General features: G+C 40.0%; 1 protein-coding gene across 2 annotated transcripts in view; it reads left to right on the plus strand.

The window, feature by feature from the left end:
• The window catches only part of pik3r2 (phosphoinositide-3-kinase, regulatory subunit 2 (beta)), a 46,045-nt gene extending 27,891 nt beyond the window's left edge, over window positions 1-18,154 (plus strand). For both annotated transcript variants that reach the window (XM_049597490.1, XM_049597491.1), the window contains exons 4-16: window positions 1,956-2,030; window positions 2,565-2,717; window positions 3,794-4,004; window positions 4,202-4,287; window positions 5,098-5,200; window positions 6,428-6,526; window positions 6,677-6,857; window positions 6,989-7,108; window positions 7,406-7,548; window positions 7,731-7,907; window positions 8,035-8,106; window positions 8,260-8,430; window positions 8,601-18,154. In XM_049597490.1, coding sequence (XP_049453447.1) covers window positions 1,956-2,030; window positions 2,565-2,717; window positions 3,794-4,004; window positions 4,202-4,287; window positions 5,098-5,200; window positions 6,428-6,526; window positions 6,677-6,857; window positions 6,989-7,108; window positions 7,406-7,548; window positions 7,731-7,907; window positions 8,035-8,106; window positions 8,260-8,430; window positions 8,601-8,808 — 1,799 coding nt within the window. In that variant the 3' untranslated portion in view covers window positions 8,809-18,154. The remainder of the gene's footprint in view (window positions 1-1,955; window positions 2,031-2,564; window positions 2,718-3,793; window positions 4,005-4,201; window positions 4,288-5,097; window positions 5,201-6,427; window positions 6,527-6,676; window positions 6,858-6,988; window positions 7,109-7,405; window positions 7,549-7,730; window positions 7,908-8,034; window positions 8,107-8,259; window positions 8,431-8,600) is intronic.
• Window positions 18,155-19,230: the final 1,076 nt, after the last annotated feature.

Consider the following 19,230-nt stretch of genomic DNA (forward strand, 5'->3'; position numbering starts at 1 on the left):
GGTATATTGCTCTCTTCAAAGTCAGATTCCATGGAAAGAAACAGTGATTTAACATCGCTGCATTGAGGAGCTGCTGTTCTACCACAACCTCGATCAGTTAGTTTGTTTGTGTTACTGTGTGACTTTGGTGAATCTGATCTAACCTGTTTAAACAACAAAGTCAAACAATAACACAAACTATCTGATGGAAAAGGAGTTTGGTGGCTCTGAAGAGAGCATAGATGGTGAACTATGGGAATGGGCTGTCTGACAAAAAGGTATATCCATAAAAATCTCTCTCACTTCTCAACAAAGTGTACACTTAACCTGTTTAGATTTTTTTCTTAGGTGGCTAAAATACATTTTGCTGTAGCCCCCGTCCACAGCAGTGCATTGCTTAGCTTCCACATCAGACTCCAGCCTGCTTCTCCAAACCGGGAGCGTGCAGACCGACACTTACTGTAGGTAATACACTTAATACAGATGAGTACCTCATACAACCCCACTTCAAAGATTTCGAACTGTCCCTTTACAGTCCAGTAGATGGTAGTAAACAGTCACAAAACAGTCAGCTGTAGAAATACAGTGACTCTATATCACATCCACATTAACAGACACCAGTGATCCTCTTGGGGAGCCGACACATGTAGTTTCTCAAACTTCATGCAGAAACCAGTCACTAGGGAGTGCTCAGTGGTTTCATGGGAGAACCGGTATGATTGTAACACCACCAAACACTTTTCTCAAACTAAGGTGTGGCTATGGAAACGTATATATCCACACATATCTTGTAACTAATTATACTTTTGCTCACATCCAAATATAATTTGTCTGAAATAAAATCCACCTGAGGTAATAAGGAAAAATTACATTTCCAGTTCAGAGGTACATAATAAATGCACAGCAGAGATGATAAGGCAGCTTTAGTCTTTTCATTTCAGTTCAATTTTTGAGGTGCAGGGTTAAAGTGACAAGTTATGTAGCATAGATTTTACATGTGACTCTTCTGGCTCTCCATCTGAGAAAGGTTCGCCTAAATTCTTCTTGTGCTCGTCACTGGGAAAGATTTTAATATTGATATCTACTAGCGGGGCGACAGGAGGTCTGTCTCTGAGTGTAAATAATATGATGTCGCACTAATACTGAACTACTTCCCAGTGTTGGACGCACACACGCTGTGACTGCATGGTGTGGTTTTCACAATTACCTGAGAGACTGGCGAGTCTCAAGGACTTGCCTCCTAGATGCAAGCTGTCTAGACCTAGTGTTCCTAAATGCTTTTTTTTGTTAGCCTGGGACCTGAAAGAGAAATGTGGTCATTCAGAGTTAACATGTTTTCCTCTGGGATATTTGCACTCGATGTCGAAATCTGCTATCTGCTTAAAATAATTCCATGATCTCGGGTTTCAGTTGAGTGTTTATATTTTCTGTGCTGTGTCAGAATTGCTAAATGAATCACGCTTTTTCCGAGAAGAAAAGAACAAACGTGTTGGCTCCGCTCTTGTAAATATTGCTCGTGCGAGAACATTTGAGGGACCAACTCCCCCCAGTTGATTGATCACCTTCTCTGTGTTGTTGGATGTGAGACTGGAATGAAAACAACAAGCAGCTGAAAATTTGTGCTGAGTGTTCCCAAAAAGAAATATCTGGCCATGCGTGTTGTCACGTACAAGTTATTGCTTATAAACAAACACCGTCCAGCCGATAATAAAACGTCTGCGCACATACTGTGGCTTACATGTCTTTAACATTGCAGTAGATCATCCCATCTGAGTCAGGAGCGTCATCTCCTACGTTAGAGTGAGCTTCTGGCTGCAGCGTCGGGCTCGCATGTGCATTTCATTTTATAAATATTTGTACTATTGAGTACTGTTTATATTCCCCATCTCTTTTCTGCTCTGCTCCACTTAACTGTGTTCTGTTCTATGTACTTGTTGTGTGAGCCTTCACTCAACTGCTCTTTTTGTCTCTCTCAGGTCTGGACTGCAAGATATTGTACAGGTCAACTGTTTCCTCAGGTTCAGACAGCCCAGTGTACAGCCTGAGCTCTGGTGAGTTAGGCTGTGTCAGAGATATACACTTTTTAATCTTTGTTTTGTTGAGGTCTGTGAAATCATCTGTATGTGTGTTCACTTTTGTGTGTGTGTTTTTTATTATTATTATTATTATTGGTACAAAATGAACACAGTCGTGACTCTACATAATAAAACAAAAAAAGTATTTTTGCACAAGGACCGAAAAAGAAAACACAGAGCTTGACTAGGTATGAATGTAAAAACATAGCAAACTAAATAAGGAAAATTCGAAAAAAAGAAATAAGAGGAATTATAATAATACATATACATATTGAAAAATAAGTAATGAATATGTGATGAGAAGGGAGTAATGAAAAATTGAATAGAAATAAAGAAATGAATATTCAGCTGTTATTAGTATGAGGCTCGGGATATTTTACTTCAGTGAAAGTTGCCCTCTGCTGTTGGCCCTGCACAGTACAGCTCACCTGCCTCAGATGAACTTAGAGACAAGTCAGTTTGGCAGAATTTTGTCCCTAAATGTCTTTGTATGTGTCATTGTGGCTCCAGAGAGTGAGATGTGTCAGAAAGATGTGGGGTACCTGTCCGAGTGTGTCCTGAACTACCTGAGAGACCTCCCGTCACCCCTCATCCCCACCTGTGTGTACGCTCACCTTCAGACCGCTGTCACACTGCAGCAGCAGCTCCTGCAGCAGTCAGCAGGTAGGTCTCCTGTTACGCTTCCAGCTGACAATACTATTGACTAAACACTCATTTCTCAAATTAGTAAAGGTGTCATCTTTTATGTGCCTCTGTTTGGTAATGGCTTGTTAACGGACCATTAGCAGAGGTTTCAGCTGATACTGCACACTACCGTCGACCATTTTCCTAAACATGTCAGGGTATTGCAGCTGAGGACTGGAGCTGTTCTTAAAACAGTTGGCCAAATAGCAGCTGCCATAAAATATCGAACTGATGATGTGTGTCGTTGGAAAATCAAACCCAGAAGACAAACAGTAAACAAACATGGAGTTAGATGTTTGAGTGCCTCACAAGAACATATACACGTCAGTGAGGAGCTGCTTTTAAAACCTCTGCTCCCAGCTACATTACTATACAAGCATAATGTAACTTTTGCAGAGAGGTAAAACAGACTTCGTGTTAAACCATGAGCTGAAACCAGTTGCACCTGGAAAGTATGCATTTATATATCTAAAAACTGATGGTATGCGCTAGAAAATGGTCCACAGTAATGTGAAGCACACACAATTTGCAGTTAATAGCTTGAGCCCCCAAAAATAAGCTACAGGCTGCTTTTTGTGTTGTTTTAGTAAATACTAAAGACACCTGTCATCGCTTCTGTACCTATAATTTAAACAAAAGAATTGCACAGGGCCCAAACTGAGCCTAATATGCAGCTGATCGAGGTCAGTTGCGTGTCAGTGTTGAGAGAATAGAGTCAAGTGTTGGGTGAGGATGAGCTCACTGAGGCATGTCAGAAATCCTTCAACTGATTCTCCTCTGCACAAAGGACTCCATGATTTAATTTCAGATATACACTTGACCTATTTACAGAAACATGCACTGACCCCCCTGACCGTGCGTTGTGACTACTTTTGAGACAGACTTGATGGAGATAGAAGTAAGGGTCAGAAAGTCTTAGATACAGACTGAACAGAAAGTACAAGCATCTTTGTTAAATATCTTAACTCAGATTCTCCTCATTTGGAAACCTGATAAAGTTGTCAGATTAGTTAAGTGTATAGATCATTTTCACAGTTATTTCTCACCTTGTCCAGATGGTGCAGTCGCTGGAAGCCATGACAGAGAGGTAAGCCTGGTCCTCGAGAGCTCCACCTCCGTCCCTCTCCATCACCGCCTCACCCTGCAGTACCTCCTCACACACCTGGCCAAGGTCACCCAGGCGCAGACCAGCAATGGCCTGGATACACACACGCTGGGGAAGATCTTCGGACCGCTGCTGATACGGACAGGCCCCTCCACCCCATGGTGAGTTGTGGTTGGTTGGTTAGTTGGAGATAGAGAGTGTGACGTTAAAGAATTGGGCATCTTGGATTTGTTAGTTCTGTGAAGCATCAGGCAACTGAAGTAAAGAAGCAAATTGGGAGTTTAAATTTATTACATGTGTCAAATTGGGAGTCTCAGTTTTGTATTTTTAAACTGTCCATTGATCGATTGACTTGCAGGTTGTCAGTGGATGAAGACTTCCCTGCCCTTGTCGTGGAGAGGCTGCTGATAGAGAGAACTGCGGAGCAAGACCTGACTCCTCCAGGTGAGTTATTTTCAGTAAGACTGCGTAAAACTATTTTTATTTGTATGCTAGGGATGCCATGGTGAGGAATTTCGCTCACCAGTTAATAAACTCGAGACAGCACAGGTGTTAGCGATTACACTGGACATTTTTTCAAGAAAAGATATCCATCAGCGACGCTCAGTGTCGTTAGAGCTCTGTATTAAGTTACTGTTAATCAAACCAAACAGCAGCTTTACATTAAAAGAGGAAACAGTTTCAATGTTTCTTTGTCATTGAGAGGATCACTACAGCTGTTGTTAATCAAAAATTCATCTACAAAACAAGAGAGCAGTCATTTTTGGCATTTTTCTGACAGTGGATCAGTTTGAAATATGCTGCTCCTTTTTAGAATTGGGTCTTAACCAAAATATTGCCAAATAAACCCCAAAAAATCCTCCACCACCATCTTGTTTAATCAATCTCTTTACTGTCTTCATGTTAGAAGTGAAATCCGACTCCTGCTTCTCTTTGCTGCTGCTGTACGGACTGTACTTTTAGTTTATATTGCAATGTCCATCATCCAATTAAGTATTGATTTAACGTAAAGTAATCTGTGTATGCCCAACACCGTGTAAAACCGGTAACACTGACAACCACAGCAAGCCTATTTTATGCAGTAAAAGGCTGATTTTGCAATGTGTTTCGTAAAGTTTCTCACAGACACCTTTATTCCTGCAGGTACATTTCTAGCAGTTTCCAGGGACTTAGAATATTAAGTGACTGTTTGGATCCATTCCATTTTTGTTAAATGATTTTAATGGTGATCATCGTGTGTTTATGTGTGTGCAGTTCTTCCAGCAAAGCCTGTCAAGACAAAACTGGCTCCGTCAGCCATTACAGACACCTGCAGCCTGCTGAATGATGCTGAGTGGTACTGGGGAGAAATCTCCAGGTAAATAATGGAAATTTATTACTGTTACTGTTGAATTTGATCGGAGTTAATGTTTTTTTATTCATTAAAAGGAGACCTTATATGCTTGTCCTTATTCTTTGTCGTATATATAATCTTAAAATGCCTGATGTTTGTATTAAACACGGCCAAAGTTTCAAATAACGAGGAAAACACATGAAAAAATAATCCCCTGAGCCCAAACTTTGTGTTTCTGACCGTTCTGAACACTCTGTTTTGAATAGTTTTTCTACCTTTGAAACAAGATTACATCAGCTTGTGGCAGATTTCTTGATATGGTTATCTGCTCCGGACATGCTAATGCAAGTTTTACAAAATGTAGCCAACACTGCTACATGTAGCTACATGCTAACTTCAGGGAAACACGTAAACTTGTTTGCTGATGTTTTTAATTTCTCCCTGATTTTGGATCAGATTCCTGCTGGTACATGTCCGGTTGTGTTGAGAAGTTTGTATTAGAGGTTATTCACGGGGGAAAATGCAGCTATTCTCTCTTATTCTGAGCAGCATGCAGGGGAATTGATTATAATATAATGGATTTTTCCTCTTTTCCCTGATGGTCTGAATAAGTTGTTTTATTTGTCGCTAGTTGCTGTTTAGAAATAAAGTGTCGGGCGTCGGTGGCTTAGTGGTAGAGCAGGCGCCCCATGTACAAGGCTGTTGCCGCTGTGGCCCGGGTTCGACTCCAGCCTGTGGCCCTTTGCTGCATGCCCCCCCCCCCCCTTCAAGCTTGTCTGTCCTGTCTATTAAAGGCTAAAAATGCCCCAAAAAATATCTTTAAAAAAAAGAAAAAGAAAGAAAGAAAGTGTCTTGGTGATGCTGCCCAGTAAGAGCAGACCAGGCTTTGTTAGAAGAGACAGGTGCTTAACGAAGCGTCTCAGACAGAGGGTAAATACAAGTGTTACAGCACAGACAGTATGAGGAGAATTAAGTGTTTTTGACCATTAAAGTATGTAAACACGTTCCAGTAGAAACTTATACTAGTATCAACCTAACAATGAGCATAATAGGTCCCCTTTACAGTATCAGATAACAAACACGCCATTGATATCAGACACCATGTTTACTGGATACCAGTCTGATACACATGACACAGCTTTGAGAAATCAGTGTTCCATATTTAACCTATTTATAATTGTGGAAGTTATGTTATTGTTGTTAGTGTTCATTAATAAATATATTAAATACTGCATGTCATGGTATTTGCAGAGAGGAGGTGAATGAAAAGCTGCGAGACACTCCAGACGGCACCTTCCTGGTCCGAGATGCCTCTAGTAAACTGGAAGGCGAATACACTCTCACCCTCAGGTAAAGCAACACTACTGTCTCCCTACACCAGTCTGAAACACATCTGAATCAACAGATACACATTCAGACCTTTGCTGTTATGATTCAGGCTACATTTATATGCCCTGACATGTTCCTTTATCCTCATTTGTCTTCTGTCTCCCCCTGCAGGAAAGGAGGGAACAACAAGCTGATAAAGATTTACCACAGAGACGGGAGGTACGGCTTCTCTGAGCCTCTTACCTTCCTGTCTGTGGTGGAGCTCATCAATCACTACCGCCATGAGTCCCTGGCCCAATACAACGCCAAACTGGACACCAAGCTTCTGTACCCTGTCTCCAAATACCAACAGGTCGGTGACTTTGTATCATCAAATTCAACTACGAGCAAACTCTCTCTGCAAGCCTTGTATAATTGTGACATGACATTATTTCGTTCATCAAAGTGGTTTCTTTGCTCTCATCTCCATTTTGCACGGCTCAGCTGGTGAAGGAAAACAGCATAGAGGAGGTGGGAGAGCAGCTGAAGGTCTACCACGAGCAGTACCAGGAGAAGAGCCGCGAGTACGACTCTCTGTACGAAGAATACACACGCACCTCACAGGTATGAGTCCAACATACGTACACACACATACACACAACTGGGGGTGGGCTACACAGTTTAATAAATCATAATATTCTTCATATACTGCACAAAGTTGCAATCATTTAGACATCTTGAAAACATACGGTATATCCAGAAGATAAGCACAAATAATAACTAACTGATAACAAAGTGCAAACTAAAATACAACTGTAAAAAATTACACCATAACATAACATAACTTTTTAACGTAAGCAGGGAGATACAGTGAATCATCAAATGGACACATGTCACAGTCTGTGTCCTTGTTTCCCACAGGAGCTGCAGATGAAGCGCACAGCCATTGAGGCCTTCAATGAGACCATCAAGATCTTCGAGGAGCAGTGCGAGACGCAGGAGCGCTACAGCAGAGAGTCTCTGGAGCGGTTCCAACGCGAAGGCAATGAAAAAGAGATTCAAAAGTAAATTCATGTTTATGTGCACAAGATTCTTGATAATCCTGGTGTAATTCGGCTTCACAAGCAAGACAAATTCAAAACAGATGCAACAGACGAATACCATTTTTACTGAATAGTATTTTGACATATTTTTTTGTTCAACATTTAAAGAACACATTCACACATCATTTTGTCCCTTGCATCAGGATCCAGAGCAACTCGGAGCGTTTGAAGTCTCGTGTGAAGGAGATCCACGACAGCAAGCGTAAGCTGGAGCAGGACTTGAGACAGCAGGTCTCCGATAACAGAGAGATCGACAAGAAGATGAACAGCCTCAAGCCAGATCTCATGCAGCTCCGCAAAATCAGAGACCAGTACCTAATGTAAGAATAAATTACTCCAAGTCTGAAGTACAAAATCTTTATTTTGTGCTTTGTAATATCTTATCTTCATGTGTTGTGTATAAATGTAGACTGTTAGGATTCAGTCTGTGGTGTTTTGGCTTTACAGATGGTTGACACAGAAGGGGACAAGGCAGAAGAAGATCAATGAATGGCTGGGCATAAAGAATGATGCTGATGAGTAAGTGTTTGAGATCAATTAACAGCTCAGCAGCGTGTGCTGTGATGACTGGGTGCTGCAGTTTCTCCACCTGTAATTTAGGGAGTGGTTGGAGCTCAATGTTGTGTCCATGATATGTGAGATGTATCTCCTGCTTTGTGTCTGTGTTTCCAGCTCCTACTCACTGGAGGAGGACGAGGGTTCACCCCACCATGATGAGTGTACCTGGTACGTGGGCGACATCAAACGCACCCAGGCTGAGGAAATGCTGAGAGGCAAATGTGACGGGACCTTCCTCATCCGTGACAGCCAATCGCAGAAGGGCTCCTACGCCTGTTCTGTAGTGTAAGTTCTGTTGTTTTGATGTATTTCTTCATACACTTAAATAACTCACCAAATGTGCATTTCCTTTCACAGCAAGTCAAAATGTCTTCAAGTAATGTATATAGTGATATCACTTTATGTTTAGGCTAATGTTGAGCAGTTGTAAAAATGATCTCTGTCCTTCTTTCCAGTGTGGAGGGCGACACCAAGCACTGCGTCATCTACAAGACAGCCACAGGTTATGGATTTGCCGAGCCCTACAATCTGTACTCGTCCCTCAAAGACCTGGTGCTCCACTACAAAAACGTCTCCTTGGTCCAACACAATGACCAGTTGAATGTAAATCTTGCCTACCCAGTCCTGGCCCGCTCTCAGAACCAGAACCAGCACCCCAGATGAATTATTCACCAGCAGTGTAGGACGCCAAACAGGGTGGGGAAGCAACATTTTCACTCATATGCATTGGGAAAAAAATAACCCTCAGAACAATGCTTGTTCTTTTAAGTGGCGAAGAGAAAGAGACTCAACAGCCATGACTTAAAATTCATATTTTCTGACTGGAGGCTGGTGCTGATTTCCAGCACTGCCCCCAGTCCAGCAAAGAGCACTCCTTGCTAACAGCATGGCTTTGAAATAAGCACACTACTATCAGTATGGACGCACTGTACAGTTAGCCTGGCTGACGCAGTGAGTTTTAACTTGAGGAGAGTGTCGCATTAGCCAGCCTCGACTGTACAGTGTCAGTAATGGAGAAAAAAAAAAGAAAATACCTTTGATACAGAGATAAAAATCCAGACTAGATGTGTTCAAAGAAGACAAAATAAGCACACACAGTGATTTCAAGATCGTCGAGAAGAGGAGAGAAACCAGACGGTGGGATGATGGGAAAATTTACAGGAGGCACGTTTGTTTTTTTTTTGCCTTGAACACATGATAACTGTCCATAGACAAAGGCCCGATTTGTCATCCCCAGACTGCCTGCAAACTCTCCATAGACAAAAGCCTGAGCTGTCATCCACTGAAAGGACTGGCTTGGCTGAACCAGGCTGCTTGCTTCACACCTACAGGCGGCTGAGTCACTGGAGCCGAGGGGGGTGTGGGAGGGCATGGGGGGAGAAATCGCTGGGGGTGGTGTTTTTACGGGGTTTTAAAAAAAAAAAAAAGATTGATTCAGTTTAAAGCTTGCTTAAGTGCCATAGTAATAGCTTTGAATGACCACAAGCCTGTGTCACTAGAACGAGGGGGCACGTCGAGGTTGAAAGAAGGAGGGAGGGAATGGATGGCTGTCGACATAGACGAAGCTACAGCTTTAAAAAAAAAAAAAATACACACATATAGGTATATTTTTTATGAAATGATCTTTATTTCCAACTGCTTTGGCTTGTTGCTCTCTCTCAGTGGGCCTCCTTTTTGAAATGACGAGGTACAACATACAGTGAATGCTGTATTGCAGGATAGAAATGCATGGTACATATATGGTATATTGTGAGTATAACATTTTAATCACAATACACTAGATGGTGATGATTAATGCAGTTCCACATGATTCAGGTTTCCTTGAAAACGGAAATTGTGGAAAGACTCCAGCATCAAACGTCTCTTTGTTTCAAACTTCTTCCTTCTTTTTTCATCCTCTTTGATACTGTAGCACCTGTAGCCATTGACTTAAGGCATAACTGTTAGTGCTCCTCTTATGTGTCTTGTTTCTATATGCTAAAGACACTCGCAGAGCATCAATCTATGTGATTATTGTATCTTCGGTACTGTATTTGCCTTGTCTCTAGTTAGATTAGAGTGTTTTAGCGGTACAATGTCCTTGCAGATGTTTATTGTTGTTTTTTTGATGCAGATTTTACTCACGGTACTTCCTTGCCCCGCCCCCTCGCGCTTGACTGTTCATTTCATCACAAGCTTGACTCACAGAGCTGTAGAACATTTGATGTACAAAAAAAAAGAAAAGAAAGCAGTAATATAACTCATGTACAGTATATTTCAGACACACATGCAGTCGGTGTATGTGACTTTTACACAGTTTCATCGCTGTGTTTCTTTATGTTTTCAGAATATTTGCTATGCTCATAGATTCTGTTTAAGGATGCACAGTATCCAGCTAATGTGAGCCAAATGAAGGATGTCTTTTCATGTAGCAAGAAAGAAAAAAGAACCAGTCCTTTTTGCCATTTGGCATGGCGTCTGTGGTCTGAGAGATTATCTAGTACAGTGTGCATGGAGTCCTTCATTTGGGTTGTTGTTTTTCCTTTTCCACTTGGCACCAGTGGTTGATAATTGTACTTATCGTAGTGCAAATACGGTATGATGTGTGGTAGTACTATGCACAACATATATGTGGGTAATACTAAGTTCTCAGATCAGTTCCCTCCCTCCGTTCTGTGCTGTGGCAGTGGATTTCCCCCCTTTCCCTCATGTTCATTAGGCTTGAGGTAAAAGATTGTACGATCATTGTTCTATGTCACTTTCAAAGCACAGTTAATTCATGTAGAAGCAGGGTTATACAGTTGTTGTCGTGTGGTCGATGAAAATGAAAAGAGGCGTCACGCAATGCCGCTTTTAAGATTTGATTTACGTGGTTGAGAATGAATGAATAATCTCTCACATTTCTGACATGTCGTAGACTCAGATTGCCAAAAAGAGAAAAAGTATTTTTGTAGAAAGGTATAGAAGAGGCAAATGCTGTTGGCAATAGAACGTTTTAGGAAAAGAAAAAAAGAAAAAAGTGCACTGTTAATAAGGGTTGCACATTTGGCATTTTGGATTTACTTTTAGGGATGCACCGATTGTGAAATTTTAGGCTGAAACCGATGTTTAAAAAACGATTTAGCTGATAGACAATTTTATTTTCCAAAGAATCATCATTAAAAAAACAAAAAATCTGAACTCTTTTAAAGTCATTCATTCTTTCATAACACTACTTTTGAGTGAGCACAAATTCAATCATACCATTTTATGAAACAACCTTTAAAATAACCTTTTCTCACATGAAAAACATCCTTAAAAATGCTTCAGAAGCCTTTTTACTGTATATAATACATCTTAATTTCCTCTCTAGTATGTATTTTATATTGCTGTTAAAACATAAACAAATTTCTTCTTCAGACTACAGTTTTTACATTTGAAAACATCATCTTAACACTTTAAATTACCTTCACCCAGTACTAATTTATACAGAATAGAGCTTGAACGCATCATAATGTAGCTCTGTTAGCAGTTAGTTCTGGCCACCAGCTGCTAACCGCGTTAACTAGCTCTCCTCCTGCCGATCTCAACACGTATTTGTTGTTCACAGTGTAGCATTATCAGGAAAATAATAAATAGTGTGCATCCCCTGACACAGCGATAGTAAGTTTTCTATTGTCCCTGGGACGACGGGACACCATTACCTGAAGTTTGTTAGATAAATCGGTGCATCCCTATTTATGTTTATTTTTGTTTAGGAGGTAGAGAAATCAAAGTGAGATATTCACCCACTCTTCTGGTCATCAAAGTCAGTTATGTATGTTTCATGTGAAGACCTAAGCTTCCAACAAACACAGTACTTCTCAGCACGGTACCATTTCTGTTTCCGAAATGTTGATTCACAAACTTCAGGTAGCAGCATTTTTCCAAACAGACCAATCACACTTTCAAACAAAACCTAACTCAACCTGAAAAGTTCGAAAAACCAAGACGTCATTTTGATTTCAGTCAGGACGAATCAATTGTACTGTACTTTGCACAGTTCTTGGCAAGTCGTTAAAAACCCCAAGAATTAAAGTAGAGGCGACGGCGGTGCTTCTGATTAGAGGGCTATAAACACGTGTGAGCAAGAAAGATTAGAAGTGCCTTTAGTCATTGTGATGAGCTCATCTTCTCCTCGTTGTCATTGGAGCGTCGCTCTACAAGATGGTGCCACCACCACCATATGCTGTGCCCCGTGGTTCACACTTTTGCCATTTATCAAAGACTAAAGGGTATCTGGCAAATGAGCATAGCTGTTGTGTGCGATTGTGTGTGTGTCTGTGTGTGTGTTTGTGTGTGTGTGTGTGTGTTAGAGCAAATCTGAGCATGTTATAGATTTTAGTTGTGCCTCTTTGTTGTTACATCTATAGTTGTTACATATTCCTTCTTTCTATGGTGGGGGCTGTACAGTAGCTTGGTGCTCTCTCTCACTGTGCACCAAAGCTAGATTTCTTTGGTGTGTGTTTTTTTTTTTAATTTGTCTGGTATATTTTTGAATAAATCTCAGATAAGATAGAAATGTGAACCGTACACATCCGTGGCCCAGCCCAGTTGTTTGAAGCTCATTTGATAAGCTCTCAAGTTAATGCATGCAGCATTTCTCAGTGTTTTATATTAAGAGTCAGTTCCTCTGCGAACAGGCAATCCGGTTGAGTCATCCGCCACTGCTGACGCATCCATTATCCAGTTTGTTGGACCAACACTTTTGTGACTGCACTTTTTTTTCTGTTCCACACACTCAAATCCAGTGTGTCTAACGCCCAACAACCATAAACTCACAGACAGTGGTGAAGCTCAGTTGTCAGTAGTGTTTTTAGTTGATAGTTCTAAGGTCTTTCCACACAGTATATCGGGAGTGATCGACAGTTTTCTTTATGATATCGGAGTATACAGTGTACAGTATATGCTTTTGTTGTTTTTTGCGGTCAACAACTGTCATGTAATTCTGATGCTTTTTGACTGATTGCAATGTTTTCATTATAGAGTTAGTTTTACTATATGGACTGTATAAACTCTGTAATACTTTTCAAACCAACTTTAAGGAGAGCTGCTGGCTCATTATGCAATTTGTGTCCACACAGCAAAACTGTCCAACTTAACAAGATGAAAAACAGTGATTTTTTTCAAGGGTCAGTTCACCCAAACTACAGAGGACATTTTTTTCACTCGTTACTAGTGATATCTAAACATGTAGATAGTTCAGGTATCAGTCTTTTTACTTTTCATTTGAACTACTTTCTCTTGAAGAAATAGTCACTCAGAAAGAAAGTGAAACTAAATGCATGGCTAGACACTGGTACAGTCAGTGAAAACATTGTCTGGGGTTTCTTTGGGGGGATTTTGGTAAACCAACCATATACAAACATGTCTGCGAATGTAATGCCAGTGGGTTGCAGTTTATCCCACAACATTTCAGCTTGTTTCAAGGAAGTTCATGAACTAACTGGTTCTGCTTCCACTTAAAGGGATAGTTCTGCTTTTTTGTGGTGGGGTTGTATGAGGTACTTGCCCATAGTAAGTGTATTATCTGCGGTAGATGGCGGTCAACACGTCTCCAGTTTGAAGAAGCAGGAAGGGGTACTCACGTGAATGCTGCTGTGGATGGGGGCACCACCTAAAAAAATTAATATCAGTTTAAGTGTACGCTATATTTAGAATATTTTTACCCCTTTACATTGGAAATTGAAGCCGTTAGCTGTGCACTTTTTGTAGCCACCAGACACCTTTGACAAAAACAGTAATTTTACCTCGCAGAACACAGGAGTTGCTGGTCTACCGCTGCCCCGATAAGTTAGTTTCTTTGAGTGATAGTGTGACTTTAGTGTTTTAACGGGTTAGTTTAGATTCATCAGAGTCACACAATAACACAGACTAACTAATCATACGAGGCAGCTGTAGACCAGTAGCTCCTGTGTTCTGTGAGGTAAAATTACTGTTTTTGTCAAAGGAGTCTGGTGGCTACAAAGAGAGCACTGATAAATATAACAGCTTCAGTTCCCTGTCGGAAAGGGCGCCAAGGTAAAGCAGTGAATATATTCAAAATACAGCGTACACCAGGGGTCTTAAACATTTTTTAGCTGAAAGAAAGACGAAGCAGGGACTCCTACTACATATATTGCAAACTTGAGTTGCATATTAAACTGGGGCTACAATAACGTGTAGTCGGGTCTTAAGTGCCATATATATGGTACATACAATACTTAGCTATTAAATTATCAATTACCAGCAGATTCATATATGTATATATCATTTTTGTTTCTGAGGTGGACGGTATCTCATCAAAAAGTCTCTTCAGAAAGTTAAAAAAGTTACAGAATAATTCATTGTGGGTCACAAGAATGTCCATACACTGGCCTGTATGTTTCAGTAGTACAAAACTGTTAGCTAACTAGTTAGCCACACAGTGATTTAGTGTTCACTAGCCAACATTATTGCACAAGGATTCATAGATAACAGTTGGCCAATCATCAATGTAGTGTGTTTAGTTAAAATTGTTTTTCTTAAGGAATAGGCCAATTTATCATTGCTAATAATATGTTGGTTTTATATTAGTGTGTATTTTCAGACATTTTCATTTTTGAAAAAAACAAAACAAACAAGACTTTGGCGACCCCCCTGGATAACTCTGAGGACCCCTAGGAGTCACCTGTTGAAAACAAAGGGCATCACTTAAATTGATTTTTGTTTTAGTTGGCTAAAATACATTTTGCTGCTGCCCCTGTCCATAGAAATACATTACATAGCTTTGCTGTCTGTACTCCTGCCTGCTTCACTAAACTGACATCTACTGTAGGTAATAGACTGACTATGGATAACTACCTCATACAACTATGACTACCCCACTTCAAAAAATCCCAACTACCCCTTTAAGCAATTTGCTCAGTGTCTTTAGTTGCTTAAAGAGAAATAGAAATATAGAGCTGAATAGCTTCCTTCATCGCTTGTTAAGATGAACATTTTTGCAGTGCAGGTAAACACGTTCATCTGCCATATATGCCATGTTAATCACAGATGTTTAATAGCTAGAAGCAATGCAACTTTAGTAGCAATGAAACCTGTTCAGGCAGTGAGACGGGCAGAAGATGAAGACTTTATTGTGCTTTGACTTCGAGTGGAGACGCTAAGCCCAGTTTTTTTGGTCGACGTTACTCTGAAACTCAAAGCTTTCATCCTGCTCATAGTAGATATGCATTTGTGTCGGAGCTTCTTGAAAAACATTTTTCTATACGACAAATGATCATTCAAGGAATTAAATATTTTTTCATCGGCTTTGGTACACTGTAAATGATATTTCTTGAAATGGCCTCACACACAAAGCACATCTTTCACTGACTACAAAGAAACATATATTTGGTGTCTATTAAGGTTTGACGAATGAGAGACATACTAGAGAATAAATATTTTGAGATATATACTTAGATATCTATATTTTTGGATGATGTAATTCTGATTTGGATTGTGCTTGAAACAAATCAGAAAAGAGGCTTTGATGTGAACATTATCTTTAGACTTGCTCCGCGGCTGCTTTGTACTCGGGCAGTTATTGAAACGCAAGCATTTTTACTAATCAGCTGCAGTGAGCTTCATTGTGATCAGCAACAAACTGTGTGGTCGCAGTTGATCAGCATACATGTAATCTATTAAGCATGATTATCAGGTGCGTTCAGAGGAAGAAGCAAGCTCATGTACATGTGTTAATATTTACAGAGCTGAGTCTATATGTTAAAAGCAGTCTTGGCTGCTTTGCATTTTATTAAATATTAGAGAGGAGTTTTGTTTTTGTTTTGTTTTTTTCTTGAACGTGAGAATCTGTTTTGTCATTTTGGAAGATTCTGGTTTTTGTGAGTAGACGGAGTGTTAAAATTGCACCACAAAAGACACACTTACAGTAGGATGCTGCCACAGAGATCCACCACTGATGCTGTAACAACGTGAACCATCTTACCACTGTATCGTTCTTTGGTGGATCTCTGCGGTCGCTGAGAATTAAAAAAAAAAAAAAAAAAGAGTAAAAAGGTACATGATTCAGCAGTTCGTGATCACTCCTTTACGCAGATCTTTGTACACAATGATGGCATTAGAAAGTGTTCTTTTATGGTGCCTGAGTATTTTTTTTATTTTGGCTTTTTAAAAAAGCTGATAGATTTGTCTGTCCAAGTGTTTTTTTGTTTGTTTGTTTATATCTGTTAATGATAACCTTACAGAGCCTATAAAGAAAAAATAAGCTAGCTTGACTTTTTTCCTCCATACAGAAAAAAAAAAGAAAATACAAATGTTTACAATATGTAATTAACCAAATAGTAAATATGCGTTTGAGAATCAATCTGTCTGTCCCTCAAAGTGGCTGTGATAGATTGATTTATATTTCTTTTATTTCCTCTGTCGTTTTAAACTTGAAAATGTTATGACTGCTTGTTCTGTTTTTGTTTTGTTTTCTGTTTTGGGTTCATTACTTTTTTTTTTTTTTTGGACTTATGAAAACAGTGCTCCCTCAATTTCAAAATGATAACTCAAGATTCATGTTGCGTAGTTATTCATCAGTCTTTGTCATTCTTTACCTGCTGACTACTTCACCTTACACTGAGCCTTGTATATGCAGGACTGAACTTGAGACGCTGTCGCATCTTTTTGCTGTTTATTATATGTACAGTATGGTAGATTTCAGCATGACTCTGCCAGGTGTTTCTCTGGGGAGGACTCAGTTCAAAGAATTTATATATGGGGTGACACCCACACGTTGTGAATAACAGTAAAAACACTTGGTGATTATGCTTGAGTACAGTTTTTGTACGTAAACAGAGTCGGAAATTCAGGAATAACTATCAAGAGGCATCCTATTCTTGATTTTTGCACTACAGAACAAATGAAAATGGTTGGTTAACTAATCTTTAAGACCAAAATTTACCCACTATAGTCTCAGCTTGTGTGATTTCCATTGAAAACATGATGATGTTAACAACTGCACTTTCATTTCCCTTTTTTTCTGCCTGTTTCACATCTCACACCATCACTTCTCAGTTAGGACTTTGACTCGTAAGGCTGCCATTTGTTTGATTATTCTGATGTGAATGTTGTAGTACTTTTCACTGGTGTACAGTAGTTCATATTCAAGACCCAACTCTGAACGTTGGAGACAAGATTAGCAATGATACATCCGGCAACAGCCTGGGAAACATTGCTGAGCTGCAAACACGTATTCAGAAGTACAGCTTTGATTGGGCCCTAAAAAATCAGGCCTGACCCAAAGCCCACACCCCTTTAAAAACCCCAAATTTCACTGCAAAAAAAAATAATATTACAACATTTATTACTAGCTAAAGTCAACTTAAGTCTTTTCAGTGCAGTAACAGACATTTGTGACACAATCTTCGTCTACCAAATGTTTAGCAAAGCCCATACTTTTTTTTTTTTTTTGGATTAAAATAAGGAAATTGGATCGATACAACCTGATTTAAGCCTGAGGGGAATTTTTAGAAATTACAGCTCGGCTAGGCTCGAACCCAGCAGGTCAGTTTGAACAGAGAATTGATGCTCTAATACCAAGGCTACATCTTGTCTGCTTTGCTCTTGCATGTTGCCCAACAAGTTGCCTCGTGTATCACTGCAGCAACAGATACACAGTTCTTAATGTGTAGTTAACAATGATGTGGTCTTTCTTTCAAAAACAATGAATGGAAGTGAATGGGGCAGTCAGATAAAGCTACTCTACACCAAAGTGCAATTGAACTCAGAGGGAGCACTGTTGTTTCAGCCAGTAGAGGCCTATTGGTTGAGGTGTGCCCAACCCCTATGCACGAAAAGATGGTTAATATTCCTCTTCTCTTTTCTCGTGTTATCCTCCCTCCGTTGGTCCGTCTTAATTCAGATGCGACATTTCTTTCTTTCTCTCTCGTGTACAGCTTGCTTCAGAGTTGTGTTTGTCCTCAGACAGGTACTCTTTCATCTGTACGGTTCTTTCTTTAGGCTGATGCAATGATTTTAAAACACAATAAAAGATATATAAAATTAAGTTTGATGTTGTCGCCTTTTTTTGCTTCATAATCATCAACTTGTCTGATTTTACATACTCATATAGATATATATACATGTCCTTGTTATACTTTGGCTGATATTTTGCTTTACTTAGACATGAGGGCATCTTTTATTTGTTGTAACACTGAAATATGTTTTATTATAATTTTATTTCTTCAATTTATTACTTATTTTGAGGGCAAAAATGTATTGTAAACAACTTGAAAGGGCAGTTGACCCCCAAGATACAAAATTACAACCTGTTCTCATTCCCAGGTTGTCAAATGCCAATGCCTTGTCATTCCCCTTGTCATTTCGTAGTGATGCACAGGACAACCTTCAGTGTCTGTATGTGACATGTAGCTGAAAAGTGTTGTAACATGTGGTTGATGGTGTGAAACAGTCATAGTTAGGTTTAGAAAAAAACATGACATCACACCATGACAACTGTACATAAATTACATAATGTGACATGAAAACAACGCTGACTTTTGGTTTCACAGGGGACACAATCTGCAGTCCCCTGGATGAAAGTCTTGTTTTGTTTGACCCATTCACATCCACTCCCTCCCACCCTACGCAGACTTTTCTTGCCTTTCATGCTACATCAGTTGCTCTCAGCATCAAATATTGCCATTGATGGCTTTACATTGGAAGTAGTTGAAAACTAGTGCATCTCAAAGATGCTAAAGAGTGCCGTTGGTGTTAATATCACATGCCGAGGGGCATGATGAGTCACCAGACTATCACAGGGCTGACACATAGAGACAAACAACCATTCACGCTCACATTCACACCTACGGACAATTTAGAGTCACCAATTAACCTAGTCCCCAATCTGCATGTGTTTGGACTGTGGGAGGAAGCCAGAGTGCCCGGAGAGAACCCACGCTGACACGGGGAGAACATGCAAACTCTGCACAGAGGGGCTCCCACACCCGGGATCAAACCGGCAACCCTCTTGCTGTGAGGCGAGAGTGCTAACCACCAAACCACCGTGCCGCCCTATGATGAGTGTGAAAATATATATTTTTCCTCTTACTTGTAGTACTGTTTATCAGTCTAGATTGTTTA

The sequence above is a fragment of the Epinephelus fuscoguttatus genome, linkage group LG15, assembly GCF_011397635.1.
Source record: "Epinephelus fuscoguttatus linkage group LG15, E.fuscoguttatus.final_Chr_v1".
Classification (NCBI taxonomy): domain Eukaryota; kingdom Metazoa; phylum Chordata; class Actinopteri; order Perciformes; family Serranidae; genus Epinephelus; species Epinephelus fuscoguttatus.